Raw genomic sequence first — 24,940 nt, forward strand, 5'->3', positions numbered from 1 at the left:
TTGTTTTATGTTATTTATTTTAGACAATCCCTAATAGAAGAAGTTATTTTGCAATTGGACCACTTTAAATGAAACAAATGGGGCAATGGAGACATGTATTGCAGGAAATTTCTCACTGTTTCAGAGTGGACAAATTCACTAAAACTAAATTTGAACTACGTTCCCCTCCGTGGTGTTCCGGGAACCGGTGGCCAGACGAGCGGAGATGTTGGACCCCTCTGCAACTTATGTGGCCGGTAGTCAGAAACCCCAAAAATCAATCAATGTTATCAGGAGAGAGTCAGAAACCCCAAAAATATACCGAGAGTCAGAAACACCAAAAATATACCGAGAGTCAGAAACCCCAAAAATATACATGTGATCGGGAAGTGTATTGCGTAGATACTCTTATGTAAATATTCTTACGTTTAGTTCGACTGAAAGTCCCACTCTCAGATTTGTAATGAATGATCGCAATCAGAGTGAGAAGATACCGGCAGAGAAAGAGAACATTTATACAAAATGTATATCTTATTTACAAGAAGAATATACAGATGAACTTGGTGAAAGAAAATTATCGGTGAAAGGGCTTTGGTAATAACAAGTAATTTCTCTTTCTTTCTCTTGCAACAAGTAATTTTTTGGAGGGAATGGGTGTAGAGAGGAATCAGTTTCAGAGCATGGCGGAAACCATTATTCTGGACTCATTGGGAATCCTACACCATTATTTATATTAGGTCTCATCTGCATATAGTCGAAGAGGGGAAATGTATTCAATTCGTCACATCTAATGCTCTTTCAACCCTTTTAGTATTGTCGATTTTATTATATTATATATTAATATTTTATTAGCAACTCAACACAGTTGAGCAGCCACTCGCAATTTGTTTTTCGTGTTTCTCTTTTATCTTCCTCAGCGTTTCATTTTCCTGATCTGTTTTATTATTGTTTATGTCTTTTATTTTATTGATATTTACTTTTTATGATTCATATATTAGGTTATTATTTTTATTGTAATGAAAAAATGTAATAAAATAAAATAAAAAGCGTTGATAATCAACTATAACTAATAACTTGATAATAATAACTTTGACTAAGTTTTTTTTTTGTTTAAATATTTTTCAAATAAATTACCCCAGGCCTAATATAAAGTCGACGTTCATGGTAGACCTTTGAACTGCGCACGTCATTTATCATTTAAAGAAATTTTGAACCTAAACGATGAGTAACATTGGGCAACTTTGGCTTGATGACAAAATAATCTATTACTTCGAATATGAAGCTATGAAAAATAAAATATCTCTATAGGGGAAAGATAACACGACTGCGGTAAAGGCAAGAAATGAGGTTATACCGGCTGTATTGTGGGTTTTGCATAGTTAAAAATTGATAAACGTATAAGTAATGGACATTTTTGCGTAAAACTTGGGATTTTATAGTTATTTATAGATATTTGCATATACCCAATTAGTTAGGTCAATTGTGTGTTAGTGCAGAATCGACTACATCAGAGAAACACTGCTAGGTATAGGTAGGTACCGGAATGAATTGAGAAAGCAAACAGTAATCCCTACTGTCATCGTGAGAAATAGTAAAAAAGATTAATTTGAAAAGGCAAAGAGGTTTGAAGACTTTTAAAAAATCTACAATTATTATTGCTGTATGAGTGCCATTATTGCTTAAGGTTTGTTAAGTAAGTTCATAAATCATTTGAATATCGTAGTCTTATTTCTTTACCTGAAATTAAGAACCAAATAAAACTATGAAAATAACAAGAATATTGAAGTATTTGAAAATATCTCAAACTAAATCTTACCATGCATCCTAAGTCCTCATCGGCGTACAGCCCTGGAAAGTGTTTCTGATCTCCACAACTGAAAGTAGTGTCAGGAAGCTCCACTTTAGAAGTGAAGTTGTCGTCATAATTCTGGTCGTAGCTAACCGGGTAGTACTCCTTGGGAGCATTCATCACCCTGCTGGGCCCGATCATTGGGTACTTCGGTTTCACCGTTGCCGGTTTCGTAGGCCTAGGAGTGGTTGTGGTTGTTGTTGTGGTCGTAGTCGTAGTGGAGGGTGTTGTGGTTGAGGTTAGCGCATTCAACAACTGTTGTTCTCGTAGCCTCAGGGCTGCTGCTAGAGCTTCGACGCTGATGTTGGATGCCTTGGACAGACTCTGCAAGGAGTGGCCCATGAGGAGAGGCGACGGGCTGGTGAGGTCAAACCCATCGTAGGTGCCATGGTGGAGTGCGTTTTGGAGCAGCTTGGTCTTGGAGGCGAAGCTAGCAGCGTTGTTGGAGGCGGCGGTCTGTCTGACAGCTGGGCGTTGGAGTGACGGAGCGGCCACTTCTTGCATTGGTGAGGGCAGCTTCTCGACGGTACCAACGAGAATGGAATTCTTCAGCGGCATCTCAGTTACTGTTGGAGCAACTTGCTGAAACAATAATGTTCAATTAGCATTTAATATTCAAATTAAAGTCAGATGGTATATTTATTTAACAATAATTGTTATAATATATTTAATAATTTCAACAACTGCAGCACTGACCAATGAAAAGGCATTCGTAATAAGGAGGAAGAATAAGATATAAATAAATACATTTAAATAAGGTATTTAAAGGAACTTCAAGACGGGTCTTAGCGGATAGATTCAATATTTATATTCAATTGCTATTGGAATGATATACTATAAAATACATTAAAACTTAGTGTTAATTGTTAATGTTTTTCAGTACGATGATTATCCAATTCTTTTTTTTAAATTGGAAGATTATGGGTTGACTATAAGAAATTGTTTCTAGTAAGAGATATTTTCTTGATGAGGATCAGGATTTTTCAGTATTCAGCCTTGATGAATTGATGAAGCCCTGTAAAGAGGAACGAAATGTTGGTTACTAGTAAATAGTTTGTTTTTTTTGCTATTTTTGTACATTTCTTAATCATCATCCAGACCATCTTATCACAAAGAATCTACATAGATTATGCTATTGAAGTAGCTAAGAAAAAAGATATATTTTTAAATTCTGGTTTGAAATCATTATGTGTCCTCCAAGTCTTTGTATGAATGATTCATACCAAGTCAAGGTATGTGGTAATGGAAGTTCCTTAGTAAATTTTTAGCGACAAATGTTTTAGGATATTCAGTAGAAAGAAAGGATAAACATTTTCACCTGAAAATTAGACATAACTAAAATCAAAATGCAAAAAACTAGAGTAATAATATTTAAGAAACACTGTTTTAAATTGTATGTACAATATATTGTTTTACAGACTAAAATAAAAACTTGTTTGATAAATCTTTGGTAAAAGATTAATGAGCCGAGCTCCCGGGCCCTTGGGTTCAATTCTGGCTTGGTCAGTTGATTAATATTAATTATAGAGTTACTTTATCCCTGAGTCAAACCTAGTGGGCTCGGGAGGCTTCTCGGGGCACAATCAGATTCTATGAAGTGGATACCCTTAAATGATGGAGAAACCTGGCGGTTGAACGCGGCCATGACCTTGTACACAACTGTTGGTTGCTCAATAAAATATTATATTTGTTGCTCAATAAATGCTTATTATGTTGCTCAATAAATTATTTTATTTTTTTTATTCCCTTAAGATATCGGTTTTTTTAAAGGAGTCGAAGCATCAATAAAAAAATATTTAAAGTTTTATAAAAATATTTTATAACATTTTTTCGCTTTACACATAACTGAACTGTATACGATTAAAATTCGGGAGATTAACTTAAGTAGCCGAAGATAGTCTCTTGTCCATATACCTACATTTCTAGTTAATGTACATTACCGTAATTAGTGGGTCAAATATTTTATAAATATATTGAATGTGAATTTAAAAAAGTGTTCCTGATTTCTTCAGAATCTGTTTATAATAATACTATAAATAAATTTAGAATTACCTCTTATTATATACTTTTTTTAATTTGAATAATAATAAAAAAGAATATTTATTGATTAATTGTATTATCTAACATTTTTGTGTTTGTTAGTTTATTCAATCCTTTCTGCAAAACCAATTCTTTCTTCTTACTACAGTGTCATTATCGCCATTAAGTATAATATTACTCAGTTAACATATTTTATAATCACTATGAAGTTAAATCTTTGGTCTCACCCATACTCGGGCCGGGAAAGTGCATGTATTATAGATTCCCACAAGCCAATTTCCGTTAGCACATTTTCATTGATCATGCCACGTAAAAGCAGAACTAAAATATTCAGGAGCAGGTATGTGAAAGCTTCTTGGTATTCTTTGGTCGCCACTTTTTTTTTTCTTTGAATTTCATGGAGACGTTTCTTTCGTTGCTCTAAAATCTCTTTTCCTCTTTCCTCGTAACGTACAACAGTATTACCCAAAAATGAAAAGCAGCTATTTTATTTTGTTAAAATAGCAAGCATTGAACCATTTCTATTGTAATGTGTTTTATGAATTCAAGTAGTTATTATACGTTTGATTATTTGTTATTATAAAGAAACAATATATTGGATTTGGTGATCTAAAAAATCTCATTAATCATAGTCATCATATTTCCGGAAAAGAAGTCCAATTACATTGATATAGTCAACCTGTGAAGGACTCATAATCAGATGTGTAAAAAACACAAGGTTAAGTAACAATTTTATGAGAAAATAAGAGGTTATATCTTTATCTACTTGTACTTAAAATAAATTTACGTAAAATAAATAATGTTGTCCACTTGTACCCTTTGGCTTCTAGTCCTATAAATTAAAACGATTCTGAATCTATTGTGTTTCCAATTAATAAATTAGGTATTATTGTGGTAACTAAATTTATTTTTGCTTGACTCATCGGTTTTCTTAAAAAAAGTTCCTTTCACGAAAATAAAGAATGATGATAACAACCAATGTAAGGGCCGCCCGTAGCTCAGTGGTTAAGACAGTCTTACCAATTTGATGTCTATTGGCGGTGCCGGTTCGAATCCGGCCTGGGACTTTGACTTTTTTCATTGAGTGGCGGTCCCACAAAATGAAGAACTTTGACCCCCAACCATAGTTAGGCAGTATAGGACTTCAATGGGAGTCTTGGCCGAAAAAAAAAAAAAATAAAAAAAAATAACCAATGTATACAATAATAGCCGTCTGCGTGTATCTTTCGTGGTACTGTAGGTGCCATATAACCCTTATCATGTGCCCCTGTTTTAGTTATGTAAATAGAAAATTTATGATTAAGTATTCCGGGTAATGTGTAGTCGCTGTCCATGACCTCTTGGAAGGCAGTAAGACATACTAGCTGGATTAGACTAGGCGGTGTTCCGTGGTCCATTTCTAATTTATAATAGTAGAAAACGGATGATTATGTATTGATGGCATAGTATATCTCCTGTCCCGTGTCCATTTCTAGTTGGGTAGAGTAATAAACCAAATGTGATTAACTATAACCTAATTATATCAAGGATCATCATTATGCTATTTAAATTTAAATACAAATCTGTTTGACTTATCGGGTTTCTCAAATCAATTCAACTTATCCGAAACATCAAAAATAATAACTAACTATAAATATGTAAAAATGGTCAGATAATTAATGAGTTTTTAACTCTTAATGAATATAGTTTCATTAATACCAGAGGAAATTTCAAAGGATTTTAAAAATAATTTATAACAATAAATAAATATTACAGTTAATCCCAAGATGATTGACTGAATTATTTTCTTCTTCGAACAAACGGCCTCTTCTCAAAGCTTACAGAGTAGTAGGGTGTAACAGACCGACAGGTAGTGAAGTGTACCTGTGTGTCACCCTTGGCAGACACCTGACGTAAGCTCAGCACTGCCATAAGAAAATCAACCTGGTTAGAACCAAGGCTCCTAACCTTTCTCTCATTCAAATTAATGATTTACAAAAATATTTTCAAACCACTCTAGGGCCCTGACGAAGCCCTTCAACTTCGGGCGAAACATTGCTTAACAATAAATAGTTATCTTTTACTATTTTGATACCTTATTGACCGCCTCCCGGACTATCTTCCTCTAAAATATTTCTGTGTGCGTGAATTTAAGAAAGAATAGGTAATCATTTTTATTCTGGCTTAATATATAAATGTATATGTCAATAAATGAAGTAAAGTCTGTAATTTAACAGAAGTCAATATCAACAAATCAAATTACCATTTTATATATTCTGTTATTCTTATGAAATTTCATTGGGCTAGTAAGAAAACCTAAAACCTCCCATTACTTTTCTGATTTGAATGGTCCGTGACGAAATGAATGCCAAAACGGTAAATTCTAGTAATTAGTGTGGAGTAGTTGAGAATGAAACACGCCACACCTTATGAAGCTGTTACAAAATTGTGATATAGTATTATACATTATTATTATTTCTTAATCGATTCCGACAAAATATATTTTTTTTTTAACTTGAATTTAATACGCACGATGAACCGCTGTCATCATTAATCATAAAATATTTCTGAAGTAAACTGGATGGAAAATTGCCAGGCTTTAATTAATTATAATTATGTTTTTTTATTATTTACTGGTTTTACCTATCAGATAAAATGTTGATGGCTTAATGATGAGCATTAGAATATATAAAAAAAATTATTTAGATCTAGCTATGTTTGAAGAAATGTGAGACCAGTAATTGGTCACTGTGGTCCGAAAAAGGATCATTTTTTGTTATTCTAACGAAATTAATGCTTGTTGTACATCATGCTTTAATATAGAAGATGGTCAAACATTTTATAATAAAATAACATGCAGCGTTATAAAGTGGGAATCCTTGATTGGAAAAAAATCTAGCGATCGAGCGTAATCATAAACAAATCATCTCATAGCAGAACCGTTGATTAAGAAACAGTATTTCCTTACAAAGTACTAAACCCGTAACCCTTCAAAGGGTGTAGATGTAAAGATATTCCATATGATACCACTCATACGAAGGAATTTATATAAAAAATTCGGACTGGTATTTCTTTTACCATCTGCACATCAAAATTCTCTCCAACAACACTACTACCTTAGTTTTAGTAATTTTCCTTATGTACTATTTGTATTTTGTTTATATGCTGTTATGCCTAAATGATTAGTCGTGGTGTAATTTTATCACTGCCTGAATCCAAATCAAGCTATAGTTATATTTCATTTAAGAAATCATAATGGAGATAAACAAGATTATTTCCGGCGTTTGATGGTATTTTTTATTTGTAAAAAATAATGTGTTTCCAAATGCTAGAAAAATATTTAATAGCAATTGAAGACATTATTGTTCAATGTTTGATAGAAGGGATGATTATTATTATTTAATAATAATGATAATGTTTATGGTATTAAAAATTTAGAAAATTACTTTCCTTATATACCTCCAGAAAAAAAACATAAAGATTCCATGTATATATACTGTCCCTGCCTACAACAGATGAGAGCTTTTTTTTTTTTTTTTTTTTTTTTTAATTATATAACACAGAAGAGCATTTCTCTGATCATAGTAATTTTCGTTTTTTACCCCTATTTATTGTGAACAATAGCTGAATCCAAGCTATAGTGTAGATTAATTATGTTATCATTACAGAAGACATTAGTTATATATCTCAAGTATCAAAAGGTTGCTCTGCGTTTCTTTTTTTAAATGCTTTGAGTTATGGAATGTAAGTTTATATTATATTTAAATAAGCCTCATTTACAAAATATTCCTCCAATCTCTAATTATCAATTGCAATATCATTGAAGTAAAGTATAATTGCTCCAGTAGTAGAACTCGATTCCACATCCTGTTAATATAGGTCATCTCTAACACCGCAGACCTTTTTTTTTGCAGATCAACTTTCTCCCAAACTAGACGGGGTCTTCCAACCTTTACCCATAATGAAGCACTATCCACAGCTTTCTTATTGATTATTCATAATTCCGTTATTTACATTTAGGATTGAAATATAATTCCCAGTTTTCACCTAAGGCCAATTAATTATATTGGGGATCAAAGAAGTATATGGCTCTTGGACGATCCTGAACTTTGTTTTTTTTTTTTTTGCATTTTATGAAATAACTACTCGATATATCGATACGTTTCAAGCAGAAAAGAGGGGTTCAGCCTCATGTATTTCTTTTTTTCTATCATGAACAGAAGCTAGAAGATCTTAGATCTTTTACGAAATTTCGATTCTTCAGCTTTGCAAATCAAATTGTATTAAAAATAATCGTGAAGATTTTTGTCATCACCAAATCTAATTATATATATAAAAAAAAGTTCAGATACCATCGCCTTCTGGGTTCCTAGTTTTCACCCATTCGAGAAACATGACGGAATCGCTTCAGCTGTCTTTTTTCTTGGGTGAATTTTTGCGCAGGAATTTTCAGCTTCTTCCTAATACTTTTATTTCTTTCGGTATGTTCTAGTTTTTCCTGCAACTCTAGTTCTTCTAGTTTTTCCTGCAACAATTATTTTTCAGCTTCTGCTTATTTGCCTGTCAAGCTTGACCCACCTTTCACTCTTGTAGATAAGAATAGGGAGGTATACTGATTTGTAAATATAGAGCTCGGTGGTTTCGTGCCCCACATCTCAATGGCCAACGATGCTATTATTTGGTTGGCTCTAGAAATCCAATTTGTTATTGCCTAATCTTTTTTGCCCTGTCTATTTATGTTAGTCCCTAAGTAGTTAAAGTTCTGGACCACTTACAGATCCTCTACGTTACATTCCACCTCCACTGTCTCTTTCTCATCACAGGAAAGGGCCTTACTCTTTTAAACCTTGATAATCATCCATCTCCAGCCATTCCAGTACAGTTTCGCTTTTGTATCACAAATCTGCATTGTTTATATATGATTAGTTGCATTCATTGTTAACTTTCCATTCATTAATTTTAATTTTTAAGTATTGATTTAACGCATTTGCATCATAAGCGCATACATATGAGAAAATTAAATTTTTCTAATAATCAACGTTTGCTGCATGATGATCCCTTACGTAAAATTAGATCAATAATGGAGATGATCAAGAAAAGATTCAAAGAAGTTTCCCTGGATGAGTCCTTCGTGAAATGTTGAAGCAGAATTTGTTATATTCAATATATAAAAAAAAAAAAAGAGATCCCGATTGGAAATAAAATGCTACAAGTTATGCGATTCTAGGACACAAAATATATATATACATAATTTTTGGGTTTATGTGGAAAAGGATAAGTATAAAAAGGGGCTAGCTAGCACGAAAATTGTACTAGATTTGAAAACAAAAATTAATAGAGGAATCACTTGAAAAAAATATACCTGAAATAAATACACCCAAAAAAAAAAAAAAACTGAACCGTATCATTACCTCGAAGATTTGCCGCTCAACATTTCCCAATCCTTGTCGAACGGACTTCATCGAAGAAAGCTCACCGACGCTGTGTTAGCAGCTGTTACGTAATGTAGTTTGTTTAATAGAAATAAAAAGAAAAGACACATTTTATTAATGTGATAATTGCCCCGTGGCATTATTCTTTCTCTTATTATTGGCTATGAAGTAAAAATTCTTTATTTATACAATAATTCTGTTATTTTTCACATTTTCATTTGAATACGAAAAAAAAAATTGGTGATAATAACGAATTCTTCACTTTTCTGTGTGATGCAAATGTGCTAAATAAAAATGAGCTAATAATATTTCTCCAAACATATATGAATGAGTTGAAGTTTCGGACTGTCAAACCATCATCAGGTAGAAAATCTGCTAGGTCTCACAATTATTCTGCTACAAGAAATTCATTTTAGCGTCCCCAAATATCTTTTGTTTTTATAGCTATATATTTTTATATCTAGTATGACACATTCATAACACTGCATGGTATATAGATTAAACATTTAATTAGTTCACTATATATTTTTTTAAAGTAATAATTAATATTAAATTAAAACTAAAAATTAATAGATTTGGCCTAATTTGTGCTTGGCCGTGTAATAAATATCTTTTTCTAGAGAAATTAAATTTCTTGAAAACTATTAGGTAGAATAATTAATTGTAAGTCCTTGCGAGGCCGAAACGTTGTTAAATTATTAATAAATATGGGGTGAAGTATTAACAGCCTATTTTAACTTAATTGATATACCTGTCTTAACTTCACCTTTAATCAACCAATACATGAGTTATAAATATTTTGCCGAAATGAGAAAATTCCCTGAATTAATGTCAGTTGTAAAGGAACACTAAGGAAGACATTGACATTGCGAGGTAAGTACCGAGACCCTGAGGTTGATTGTTGTTGGCACATCCACGATATCGTCTTCCGTTCCGTGGTAGTTCGTGTCGCTTCCTACATTTTCCTTTTTAATCACATGCGTGTTCATTTTTAATCACGTGCTTCACGTTAGAAGCAGAATAATTTAGAAAATTTTCTAAACAATTCTTCTTGGTAATATTCCTTTACATAATGAAATAAAGGAAATTTTGTAATGGTCATAGAATATATGTGGTCAAGGGGGGAAAGCATTTAAATAAGGATTAATGTGGTGTTCCGTTCGTCCTTCATCAATATTTTTTTTCACGGAACGGCCTTTCAACACCACACGAATATCATTACTTTTTCCCTTCTTCTCTCTCAGTATCTTCTAATAGTACAAGAGCCCAAGAGGAGAAAAAGGGCAGTTATCTCACCCCAATTTTTGATTATTTTAATGAAAACTATGCATAATTAATAGTCAAAATTGATGAGTCTGCCAAGTATAAGTAGAGGGAATACAAAATGGCGGCTGTTTCAAAGCGATAAAAAACTAATTTTGCATTCTGAGCTCTATATCTTAAAAAGTAGGAACAACACAAGAAAACCTAAGAGAATGTAATTTTAAGAAGAGTAAATTTGATAAAATATGAGCCCTAATAGAGTTATTTACGTTAAACAGTTTTCGAGATATAGCTTTTTAAAAAGCAACATTTCATAAAAATGTTGTATGGGACGTACTGAAAAATCAGTAGTTAGTGAATTTATGTTGTAAAATTTATATCTCAAAAGCCATTTGACGTACAGATGTCTATTAGCACTCTAATTAAAGCTAGTTTAATGAGATATAAAGTAGTTCTTGATGTTTATCTACGTAGGCGCAACAGTTTAAATGAAATTTGGTAAAATAAATTGATTTATAATTGTTCGAACAAATTTTCATTTGCCAAATTTATATTCATATGTGAATATCATAAAAACTACTACCCCTAGAAGATAAGTGTCATAAATTACTTTATTGTATGTTAAATTTCCTTTATTTTGAGTGTTGGCAGACATATATGCGTCTCGTGGATCTAGACATATATATTTTCAAAAATCCAACATTTTATGCAAACAACTAGAAATTAAGAATTTGTGAGTTCATTTTGTCAAATTTCATAAAAACTACTAGTCCTACAAAGATAAACATTATGAACTATTTTATAGTACATTTAACTAGCTTTAATTTGAGCGCTGGCAGACATCTGTACGTCAAATGGTTTCTGAAATGAAGTTTTTCATAAATCAAATTTATTGTCCGAACAACTATTAATCAACTTATTTTAGCAAATGTCATGAAAACTACTATTCTTGCGAAGGTAAAGGTTCTGTATATTCTTCTTTATAGTCCATTAAACTAGCTTTAATTTGAGTGCTAATAGACATCTGTACGTCACATTGTTCCTGAGATATGGATTTCTCTAAATAAATTAATTGACTACTAATCTTTCAGTTGATTTTTGAGAAACTTTGCTTTTTAAAAAGGCTATATCTCGAGAACTATTGGACGTAAATAGCTCTTTTAGAGCTAATATTTCGGAAAATTTACTCTTCTTTAAGTAATGTTCTCTTAGATTTTCTAGTATTGTTGGTAGTTTTAAAGATATAGAGCTCCGAATGAAAAATTAATGCTTTTTTAAGGTCTTGAAACAGCCGCCATTTTTTATTCCCCCTATCTATACTTGGCAGACTCATAAATGTTGACTAGTAATTATATATAGTTTTTATTGAAGTAATCAAAAATTGGGTTGAGATAACAGCCTTTTTTTCTGCCCGGCTCTTGTACTATAATCATTTCTGCGTGCCTTTGCTTCCTCTCTTCCGACCACGCAGTACCCTTCCGTTTTTATTTATTTGCCGCAAAAACATTTATTTCTTTAAATTTTTTCCCGTACTGCTCTATTTAGGCAGTCCTTGTCTGTTATCTTCAATTTCTTTGTTTCCTCTCTCATTGGCTTCACATATCCTCCTACGCTCTTATATTCACGGATTCTGTCTAAGAGTTTCTTGTTTAGTCTACGTTGGTCCAGTCTCATCATGTGCCCGTAGACTCTCAGTCTTTTGATCCTTATTTCGGTTTCCAGGTCATTGAACATTTTTTTTATTATATATCTATTCTTTTTTTAAAATCATATCTTCAAATTTTCTAAAATTCCAAGGTATTCTGTGAATAATGTTTAAAATTATCATTCCGAAGTTTTTATTGAACAAATTGAAATTTAAAATAGTAACTTTTTTTTTACATGCTTTAATTTTCTGCTGAATTATCATAATTATTCATTTAATCTATAAATTTTTGAACTAAAAAATATTTAAAGTAGTTTTATCAGTATTAGCAGTTACCAAAACCTCTGTCTAAAGGAAAAAGTCTCTTACCTCGGAAGTATATTACAGGATACTACATCAAATTTCTATAACATTACAGAAGTGTATTTCGAGCAGATATTATCCCCCAAATGAATTGTATTTGTCACTTTAATTACCTTTTTCTATTAATCTTGTAACTGTCATTACGATAGTCTAGGAGATTTCTTGGGTTTACATATCTTGGTAAAACAAAACCACCATTTGTAAAAATTGTTAATTTCCGAGCTCTAGATATATAAATATTTGCACCAGTGATGTTACATAATATTTTTATCCTTAATAGTATTTTAATTAAGTTAATACGTTCGTTCGTTCTTGTTAAATAGGGTAAAACTTGACTGGCTATAAACACTATTTTTTTCTAATTTATTTATGCATAAACTTATTTAATTCTATATTTGTTTATCCAATGCCATATTTGCGAAATTTTGAGTATTTAAACACTAAATGCTAATTTTATTATTTAATAATCTCCCCAAGGGTAGCCTATATATCTCGGTTTAATTTGAAATTATTGACGTGTAATGTAAAATAAAGGCATACGCCACGGTGTATAATGCTACTATTGATACGGTAATTTCCATAATACTTTTAATTCATTTATTTTTTAATTTACATCAGACGTCTGATTGTATCACGGCAACATTTCGTTTTAGAATTTTTGGAAATACGGCAAATCAAGTGTTTGGATTATCGATGTGTTGTATTGAGCGTTTTTAATTCCGTATCGAGGGAACTAGACCGATTTTCTACTATGACTTATGCACCGAGAAGAATACTTACTTTGAAGTTTTAACCATTGATAAACTATAATATTTAAATGTATGTATTTTTAAATTTTTTTACCAATAAAAGGGCCTGATATAAGCGTATTTTATTACAGCAATAAGTTCCTTAATTTTGAATTAGTTTTTTTATTAACACCTAAATAATTTTAATTTTACCAACTGTTTTGTGATATCGGACACTGTAACGTAGTACAAATGTCTGGAATTAACAAAAAAAGGTTAAAATATACCTGATGAATCTATTCAAAGTTGTTCAATTCAATTTGTAACCTATTGCGAAAACTTAACCGCGAAATCATTACCTAATTTTTTTTTATTTATTTATTTTTTTTTTGCGGCCGACGACACCATGACCAGAGTTGGGCAAAAATTATTCTATTGACAAGAGACGAATACTTTTTTATTCGATTGATGAGAGACGAATAATTTTTTATTCGAATAAAAATAAGACTAAGCAATCCGAATACTTTTTTATTGTGATATTTAAAGTACTATTTCAATAGAATAGAAAATTAGTCGAATACATATTATTCGAATAACAATTTGATTTTTTTTTAATTAACTTTTTTTTTTTTTTATCACTTTCAATTTCTAATGTGTAAAGGTCCATTTCACATATTTGGACCAGTAAAAAACGAAAATGCTATCGATTTATTTTACTTATCTGATTTCTAACATGTTAGGGCCTCTTTATGTTTTGAGAAAAGCAGAATATGAAATTGGTATCGATTTTAAAAGCTCGTATCGATTTTTTTTTTTACTTTTCTGATTTCTAACATGTTAGGGTCCCGTTATACGTTTTGAGAAATACAGAATATGAAAATGATATCGATTTTAAGATGGCGTATGGATTTATATGAACTTTTCTAATTTCTAATGAATATGCAGAATATCAAAATAATTTCGATTTTAGTATCGATTTATTTTACTAAGATAAGAAATCAGAAAATTAAAAAAAAATCGATACGCGATCTTAAAATCTATAGCATTTTGATATTCTGCATGTCTTAAAACATATAAAGGGACCCTAAACATGTTAGAAATCAGAAAAGTAAAAATAAATCGATACGCGCTTTTAAAATCGACAGCATTTTCATATTCTGCATATCTCAAAACATAAAGAGGCCATAAAATGCTAGAAATCAGAAATGTAAAAATAAATCGATACGCGATCTTAAAATCTATATCATTTTGATATTCTGCATACCTTAAAGCATAAAGAGGCCCTAACATGTTAGAAATAAAGGAAGTTAAAATTATTCGATTCGCGGTCTTAAAATCGACATTATTTTCATATTCTGCATACCTCATAACATATAAAGGGACCCTAACATGTTAGAAATCAGAAAAGCTAAAATTGATCTATACGCCATCATAAAATATATCTATGTATTGCTGTAAGACAAAAAATGTCGTCTTTATACGAATAGAAACGTATTCGGATGGAGAATCATTTAATTTTTTCGAATAAGAAATTATTTTTCTATAAAATGGACAAATACAAAAGTATTCATATGGTTATTCGAATTGTTTCGCCCAAATAATTGATTATTCGTATAAAATAATGATGAATAAAAAAGTATTTCAGATGGTTAATATTATGTTTTTGTACGAATAATTGATTATTCGAGTAGAAAATTCATGAATAAAGAAGTATTCGTCTCTCGTCATTCGAATATTTGCCAAACTCTGACCATGACTAACACGTATTTGTGGCCCCTATGAAAAAAAGGTTGAGTACCACCGGTCACTGTTGGGCTAAAATTAGCCATAGCTAAAATTGCCATGGTAGCGATACTTATTTATCAATGGTTCATTCGTTAATAAGGGTCGTATCCATGGCAATATTAGCTGTTATTTCAACTGTAGCTATTTTTTGCCCATCTCTGCCACTGGCCTAGACAGTACAACCCATTTCTATGACATTTACAGCTGGAAGTACCTCAGAGTAAATTAAAACGTGTTTAACATTCATAATTTATTTTTCCAATTAGGCTCAAAGAATAAATATTATTTTTAAAAAAAATAGTTAAGGTGTTATATAATTGATATCTTGTACATAGTAAATACATTTACCAATACATAAAATACATACCAAATAAACAAGTTTATCATAATACTATTTGCTTTTAGTTGTTAAACATTGATTGCCAAATAAAATAAAGTATTAGTTTTTTTGTTCAGCATCTTATGATAAATAACAAGAGATTTGTTTGACCTGGATAAGAGGCCACTAGCTACCGTGGGTCTCAGAAAAGCCTTTCTTCCCACTTGTTTAGAACCGTTCCGCGACCTCAATAGTCTCAAATAACCTTGACTGACCACTTTTGAACACGATTCCTTGTTAAAACGTACCATTACAGCTGATTGTCAATCAACCGTTATGAAATTAGTACCATGTTTCTTTTATTAATCATAGTACAATGACTAAACGTTTAGGCCTTTTCTAGTAACTACTCTAAATTTGCCTACTCACCTCTGTATTACTAATACTACATAAACTTTAAAGACGAGAATTATATTATATATTTATCTTAGTTTAGATTTTTATAAAGAATTAATCGCTAATTTCATGACTATCGACCGTGAGCTCCGTTATGTAAAAAAAATTACAACAATACAAAATTAACTTTAATATTTTTAAAAAATAATTTAATTTAGATCATAATCGATATTTTTTAATAAAAAAAATTAGCAGTTACATTTGATGGACAATGTAAGGCCATAAAGTGACAAAAGATTAAATAAATAGATTAAAAGTTCATAGGTGTAATAATTGAAAACATCTTTACTAACATTTTTTATTAATTTATTTATTGTTATTTACAACTGTATAAAAATATATACAAGTAAATTTCCTGTATGTGACATAGTGACATGATACAAATATGTATCTAATATCAGAATCTACCCATTGATAGAACTCCAATTACTAAAATTTAAACATCGAAATTGATTAAACGTTAAAATGTATTTTAAAATTTCAAGATATAAAACGTAATATTGCAAAACTATTTTTTAAAACAAAATTTAACTATTGATTCTATATTTATGAATAAATGCACCCTCTGTATTAGGGTAGATATATTTATTTTATCTTCACAGCGGACACTTTATTACACACAGTATGTGGTGGATGTACGATATATCTCGTGTGACGATCTCTCAAGAGGAGATCGCAATACCAAAAATAATACAAGGGAATCCCCCCGGCCATCCTGCCTTTAGCTCTATTTAGCAACGGTCTTATCTCACCTTTGAAGCATTTATATGAAACGGAAAGAGGAGACTCAAGTTTTAAAAAAACATATAAAAAAAGTGACTGAAATTGGAAAAACGGTTAAAAATTAACTTTAAAATTCAGGGAATAATTCGATTTACTTGATATTTTATATTTTTTTATAGTGGACAGTTTGATTCTGATACGTAACAATTGATTAAATAAATGCAATACAAGTACAGAGGTGTAATAGTTTAAAACATATTAACTAAGAGTTGAATTTAAAATTAAAATTAATTTAAGACATACAAGACTTACAACAAAAAAAAATGGCAAAACGTATTTTTATAATTTAAAAAGTTTAAGCTAAATTTTTTTCACTCATTGAGAAATATTTCCTTTTCATTACAGATATTTAATTATGAATTGAAAGCATATAATTGAAATTCACTATATGCCCTTTAGGAACAATGTTTATAAAAAAGTATTATATTAAAAAAGTTTATAGTGTAGTATTGAATTTCATGTAGATGAACCATAACTGTTCTGATTATGTCAATTTTGACACCTTTTTGATATGAAAAAATTCATGTTTCATAATGTTTTGAATAAATTTAATGCATACTATTTTTATTTGAAAAAAATATTTCTGAGGTACAAATATATATTAAGTATTCATAAAATGCTCCTCAATACTGCCCCTACGTGGTGAATTGAGCCAGTTTTAATAAATTACTGTAATAATTACAATGAATTTTATTTTTAAAGAGATTTTTCTATTTCCTGTTTTATAAAATAGTTTATATAGAAAAATATCTTAAATTTTTTATCGAATACGTCGTAAAAATTGTTAAGTATCAAATTAAAAAAAAAACCGCATTTTTAATAATAATTTTTATTATAGTTAACGTAGTGATGTTACCAGCAATGGATAAATTCCTTAAAAAGATCCTTGAGTAATGCCCCTTTAAAATATATGAAGCACACACACCTCTCTCGTACATTTAGGAGGTTTTTAATTGTCTCCTTAACGGGAGATGAAATAAAAAAAAATAACGGCGATTTTTTTCACGTTTTATTGCGTAAATGGTGTCGTAATATGTTTGCCTCAACTCACCGCTCAAATCATTTCTCAGGGTTAGACTTAGAGTAGAAAAAGCATTAACTATATCGTTATAGGCACGGTAATATCCCTTCTAGCGGTATTTTTTCTTAATCATAGTATTTTTTTTTTTTTAATATTTAAGATTTAGTCAGAAAAACCAATTCATAGTATAATATGCATCTATCTATTCCTCTCTACAGAAAAAAAAAACTGATATTAAATCAATTATATTCCTAGGATGAAGGAAAAAAATAAGAACCTTATAAAAATATTAAAAGTTGTAATAAAATAATTCATTGTTAAAAATGTTAAAACGTTCGCTAGCAACTTTGTCTTTTATTTATTTATGAAATAATAATAAGAATAATAACAAAAATTGTCCAATTTGTCGCAACCTTCTTTATTAAATCATATTTATTCATATAATAAATGAATGTAAGGCTGTGTTACCAAGCTGTGTTGTCAATATTAAGATTTCCATTGATGACGGACGGATCGGTCGAAACGTTGCCATGAAATATTTTTTAATAAAGAAGGTTGATACTTATTGGATAATTTTTGTTATAATTGATAATACTACCAGTCTCGAACAAGATAATAAAAATATACATAAAATAATAATAATAACACAAGCTTCCACAATGAAATCAGTATTCGAGCTCTGAGTGTCCATTCATACTATACATACAGTAAAAAATAATGAAAAACTATAATAAATAAAAGAAAAAGATAATAATAATATTATTATATTATAGCTGAAAAAATAAATAAAGCAAAACAATAATAACTTTGTAATTAAAGTTATTGTTTCTGTATTCTGGAATTGATGAAGCTTGGACTTAACACTGGGCTTCTTAAATTTTAAATCAGTTTAAATAAGTGGTTAACAAATCATTATAATGTCAAAATTATATTTTTAATTGAAAAAAAATGTCATTTTTTGGGTAGGAAAAAGTCTTTCTGTAAGATGAACTAATGCCCATAATTGTGCGAGATTCCTAGATATTGTTAAACCACCTCCTAATTCATCTCTACCACCTTATAGAACCGCTGTTTACTTTACTGCTTTACTTACAAGGAAGCAAGACATATAATTCTTTACCGGGCAGCTTAAAAGACATTGCCGGGCTCTCCTTTCCCGCCTCTCTGCTCTGCGCTGCCTGCCAATCTGCACTTCATGGTCTGCAACCACTCTCCTGTTCTCAAGCCTCGTCATTAACAAAGCGACTAAGTTTTTCCGAACTTCTACCTGCTCCTCTCTCGAGCGAAACTTGAACAATATAAGAAAGCATTTCCCACTTGTTACTTTACTGGTGCGCTAGTAGGGCACTATAGTACATCTTCTAGCTTAAAACGGACTAAACAGGCCCAGCAAAGAGTGTTTCAATGTTCCCGAGACACCCATGCTGCTATCTCAGGAATTGAGCCGGAGGTCCATCATCCAGTCTACTACAATCTTACAATCTACCATCAAGTCCTAAGAATCGCAGTTAATGCTCCTTGGTTCATAAGAAATAGCCAATTGCATCGCGAATTACAAATGGAGTCAATAGAGGATTATATCAAAAAACGGTTCATGAAGTTACACTCCCAGTTGCCGACAGTTAAAGGAGCAGTGACCTACAACCTGGGAAACCCAACCTCAACCCGAAGACTGAAGCCCAGACTGCTGCAGGACATTCTTTTATAAATTTAAAATTAATTCATAGTCACACTACCTTTATTTACTTATTATTATTCATTATTATTATTTGTTTATTTATTTATTTTTCTTTTCTTCTCTATTCTCTTTTTCAAATTAACTGGTTTCTTTTTACTATTAGAAGACAATTGTTTGTTTTATTTAAGTGTACCAATATCATTATTTTTTGTTATTAATTTTACTTTCCTCTTTTATTAAGAAGCATTATTCTTATCGATTTATTTTATTATTATTGTTTTCTTTTAATAAGAACATTGTCATTTGTATGACTATACCGCCTCATAATCAACTTTTAAAAAATATATATAATATAAGTTATATCAACCATGTAAGGCCCACCAGGCCGATCTGGTATAAAAATAAAAAAAATCTTCCAGTCTAGCTTCCGTCCAGCGTCCCTACCATCTTTTAGAAGCGTGATTTCTGTTTCGTTTTGTTACAGTCACCCAATCAGGATTCGACTCTTCCCATCTCCGTCGGCAAACCCGATTACTCAATGTATATTAGCGTTACCCAAATTTGGTGTCGCAAGCGAATGCAACAGCGCCGTGATAATAATATTTAATTTTAAAATAATTATGCAATTTAGAAGTACAATCCATTTATTCACAATGGTGATATCATCTTATCTTTGTGTTACGATTAACACTCGTAAGATATTTAGGCTTAGGATTAAATACATAATTTAGAAATGTTCCAAATGTTTAGTGCTGCAATCTATATCAGGGCCTTCATAGCACGTAGTGGTTATTTATATTATAATTATTAGTGTTTAAATAAATCAATTGGTATCCATGTAAAGTCTCAACACTCTTTATTATATCATTAACAATCCAACGTTTTGGCTAATTCAGCAAGCAAAACGTTACAAATTAAAAGCCAGTATATTTATTAATACACAAAATATCAAAAACACATTATGTACACTATACAATTTTTAACAGGTAACCATTAATAATTGATATCTACGTAGAAAATATTATTAATTATTTTATATATGATCTTTTCAATTTCTTGATAATGGTATTTATTGCTTAAATAAATCAATTGGTATCCATGTTAAGTCTCAACACTCTTTATCTATATCATCAACAGTCCAACGTTTTGGCCAATTCGGCCATCCTAAAGAACAATTAACAGTTTTTACTATACATTCACTTGTAACAATTCTAACAACATTATTGTTAGTAATTTAACACACCTTAAATATAAATTTACACCACATATTCAATTATTCGAAAACGTTTTATAGGCTATTCTGCCCAGGACATTAATATCAAGTCAAATCATCCTATGAAACAATAAAATATTATTTATCAATAAGCTTGCCTAAGCTTATGTCTAGTTACCTATTTTCTCACAATTTCATTAATTTTTAAATCTTTTAAATTAAATTTTGGATCAACTTAACACTGTCAACTATCTTATGAACGAACTATTTTTATCTTTCCATAAACTCAGGTTTGGCATATATTAATTTATACCAAATTACATTTTAGTCTAAATTCTTATTTATTTTATTATTAAAACGCGTATAAAAATAAATTGTAAGTAGTAAAATAAAATTTACTCATATTTTTCATAAATGAATTTTGTTTAAAATTTCTGCATTTTCTGATATATAAATAGACTCAAGATTTTTGTCTTTTGAAATTTTTTTTTTCTTTTTGTAAAATTATTAAGTAATCAAAGTCGAATTTGTGTTAGTTTTGTACTGCATGCTGCACTAGTGCTGTTTTATTGGGATCGTTCTCCTTAATTTTTAAATCATTTCTGTTTTGATATATTCTATCACCTAGAAATTGCTTAATTTCACCTATATAGGAAAATTTAAACACGGAATTTTATTTATCAATCCTGATCGACTTTTTATATCAATTTTGTCCTTTAATTTACCATGATAATTTTTAATTTTATTGTTTTGTCTGTGACATATATTCATCGACGTCAAAATCTTTAAATGATTTCTTGATATCTTCCGATAAACTCTTTTTGTTATTGAATCCATAAAATTCCTTATTGATTGCTTGATTGAGCAATCAATAAGAATATTGGCTTTATCATCAATTGTTTGATGATTAAATGTACTAACACAGAACTGATATAAGAAATAAGGAGAAGGATCCTAATAAAACAGCACCAGTCCTGCATGACGCCAAGTCTATATATTTATCAAAGAACATTAATTATACAGTGAATTTTATAACAGAAAGATTAATTAAGGATAAATATGGGCAAATTTTATTTTACTATTTACAATTAATTTTGATAATAAAAGAAATAAAAATTTAGAACAAAATGCAATTTGAAATAAATTAATTATATGCTTATCCTGTGTAGCATGGAAGGTTGAAAATAGTTTGTTGATAGTACTAAGTTGATCTAAAATTATAAGTTTTAAAAATTAATGAAATTGTGACAAAATAAGTAACTAGAAATAAGCTTAGGCAAGTTTATTGATAATTAATATTTTATTGTTTCATAAAGTGATTTGGCTTGCTTGTATTTATGACCTGGGCAGAATAGCCTGTAAGATGTTTAAAGTTAACTTTAATAATGAGGTGTAGACATTTTACCGTGGATTAACAATTTAATAGTAGATAAATAAATTTAGAATTTTGAGGCTGAAAATTCATGTTATGCAGTCGCTTAAGATATGATTTTTCTTCGGTTCATGATTCTACTATTTTTTCTTTGATTCAATTGTTAATCTACAGTAAAATGTCTACACCTCATTATTAAAGTCAACTTTTATATTCAACAAATAGTACTCAGTGCAAATTACAGTTATCTTTATTTTATATGTTTAATTTTCTTTAGCTTTACCAGTAACAGTATGCGTTTGACTTTCCCATCTTTCAACAGAGTCAAAATCCCTATCGTATGTGCAGCCTAAATTATCGTCTAATTTGATCCATTCTTTGAACTAGTTGTTATTCCTGCTTTTTATACACTTCATTCCAAGAATTTTTGTTTTTATACTATAATCTATTAGATATAAAATAAATTAAAATTAATATATTAACTACTCCCTTATATGTATTCATATAACCTTGTCCCCGTTTTATGATTGACTGTATGTATTAAAAAAGTAATTGTATTTATGGTTTGGAATATCGTGGTTTGTCACAATTTTCAAATTGTGCAAAACAGGTGTAATACTATTAGAATCATATTTTGTACTTTGTGTCACATTCATTCTAATATTTTACCATTATTATTATTTAATTATAATTATATTATTGTTTAAGTTATAGTTTATTAAACAGATGTAATTTTTAAAAAAACTTAATAACATTTGTAATATTGTAAAATACAACGTTAATCCAGCCCATAGTCCTATTACAGCTAGATTATATAACATTCGGCTAATTTCAAACATTCAGTCTTATTCAGTACTAATTAGACAGACTTGAAATTCATTGAAGAACCGTAAACCGATTTAATAGCCACCGTGATGGGAACATTAAATGACACAGCCCAATTCCTAGGCCTTGGACTCAACACACTGACTTTCGGCTGCGTTGTGCAATAGTTCTACTAACCGCCATCGACGAAGTCAAATAGAGAAAAAATATGTCATTAATGTCGGTATCCCGTAAATCATTTCTTGAAAAGCAGAACAGGGTAGAAAAAATTAAGAAGTAGAAAAAATTATTATCCCTTAACAACTAATGAGGTGGCAATTAGGTATATACTTTTATGTATTAATACAAATTTTTTTTTACTATCTATCGCTATATCGACACGATAGAATCGTTTCATCTTTTCATACATATACCTCATATGTACAATTTATTTTGAAAAAATAAAATAAAATAAACCTTAGTAAAAATATCCTGCTCTCTGGAGTATCTTTATAAAATTCCAAATAATCACAAACGAATATGCAGATTTTTATTTTATTTTTAGGTAAGTGTTCTAGTAATTTTGTGTTGATGAAATTACCGCTCTAATTGAAAACGAAATGAGGGATCACAAGTACAGATTGAATGGTAATTTATAGTTATATTCTTTCTCTAAGTAACATTCAATTTTTTTTTTCAATATTGTTCACTTTTAAATCATTAAAAGAACGAAATCAAAAGAAAAGGATGTACATAAATATTATATGGATATCTACATAGTACACATATACATGGATATGATGTTTTGCTTTACTAAATTGTAGTAAATTTTATTTAGATGAGGTTCATATAATTTTTAATAAATTAATTGCTAATATTATATTATTGAGGGTATGCGCATTGTAGAGAATTTTATAATCTAATAATAGAGAAAACTCCAAAACGTCGTGATTATTAAATGAAATGTTGATTTTCTTTAATTTTTTGCATACATTTCATATTTTATTGCAGATACGGATTGTCGAAATTCCTGATATCAGAAAATAAAAGATTACTAATGTTTCTTTATTTGTAATTTTTCTGAAAAAAATCACATATGTGTAGATACACATGTACATTTATGTAAGGTGTGCCCCTATATACACTACTGTCGAATAAAAGCTCATTCCCCCTAAGCTATACATTTTTTGGAATTTTTATTTTATTTTGGTCAGTTTAAGAGGTTTGTTAGTTTTCTCACTTTTTCCAGTTCTTTTCCAATGCACCTAACTCTGAAATTTTCAATAAAATGGGATACATTTTTAATGGATTCTAATAACAAATCAGATTTTAAAGTGAATGAATGTTAGGAACATTTTTGATTAGATACTTTCTAATCGTAATATAGCAAAAAACCGATAAACAATTTTTATTGTTTAAAAAAAATGTTTTTCTACGTTCTATTGGAAATTAGGGAATCACGACGTAAATGAAATGTTGAATTTCCGTAATTTGTTGCGAGTCGAAATAGTTCTTTTGCATACATTTCATATTTTGTTGCAAATACGGATTGTCAAAATTCCTGATATCAGAAAATAAAAGATTACTAATATTTCTTTATTTGTAATTTTTCTGAAAAAAAATCATATATGTGTAGATACACATGTACATTTATATAAGGTATGACCTTACATACACTACTGTCGAATAAAAGTTCATTCCTCCTAAGCTATACATTTTTTGGAATTTTTATTTTATTTTGGTCAGTTTAAGAGGTGTGTTAGTTTTCTCACCTATTCCAGTTCTTTTCCAATGCATCTAACACTGAAATTTTCAATAAAACGGGATACATTTTTAATGGATTCTAATAACAAATCAGATTTTAAAGTGAATGAATGTTAGGAACAATTTTGATTAGATACTTTCTAATCGTAATATAGCAAAATCCAATAAACACAAGGATTATCAGAACTAAACAATCTAGGTTATTGCATAGTATAACCTGAAGGCTAGGAAATTTTTATTTAGGTTCCCATAAAGTTTCATTGGATCGAAGGGAAAATCTCGTGAGTTAATCATATTATGCATTATAATCCGTAAGTTAATTATCATATGTATTCTTTTCCTGTTCTAAAAAGGGTTGTAAGTATCAGAACCTTGAGTTGCATCTAAGCATTGTTGTGAAAGATGAATATTTAATCTCATTAAATGCAATCCAATCGGAGGGAAAATCTTATGGTGAAAGTCAAAGC

At 30.0% G+C, this 24,940-nt stretch overlaps 1 protein-coding gene across 2 annotated transcripts in view; it reads right to left on the minus strand.

The window, feature by feature from the left end:
* Nucleotides 1–24,940, minus strand: part of LOC106689010 (mind the gap) — a 213,608-nt gene that overhangs the window by 11,089 nt on the left and 177,579 nt on the right. For both annotated transcript variants that reach the window (XM_014433746.2, XM_014433747.2), the window contains one exon: nucleotides 1,796–2,410. In XM_014433746.2, the coding sequence (XP_014289232.1) occupies nucleotides 1,796–2,410 (615 nt within the window). The remainder of the gene's footprint in view (nucleotides 1–1,795; nucleotides 2,411–24,940) is intronic.

Source organism: Halyomorpha halys, unplaced genomic scaffold (genome assembly GCF_000696795.3).
Source record: "Halyomorpha halys isolate HHAL.00 unplaced genomic scaffold, Hhal_1.1 Scaffold1257.1, whole genome shotgun sequence".
Taxonomy (NCBI): domain Eukaryota; kingdom Metazoa; phylum Arthropoda; class Insecta; order Hemiptera; family Pentatomidae; genus Halyomorpha; species Halyomorpha halys.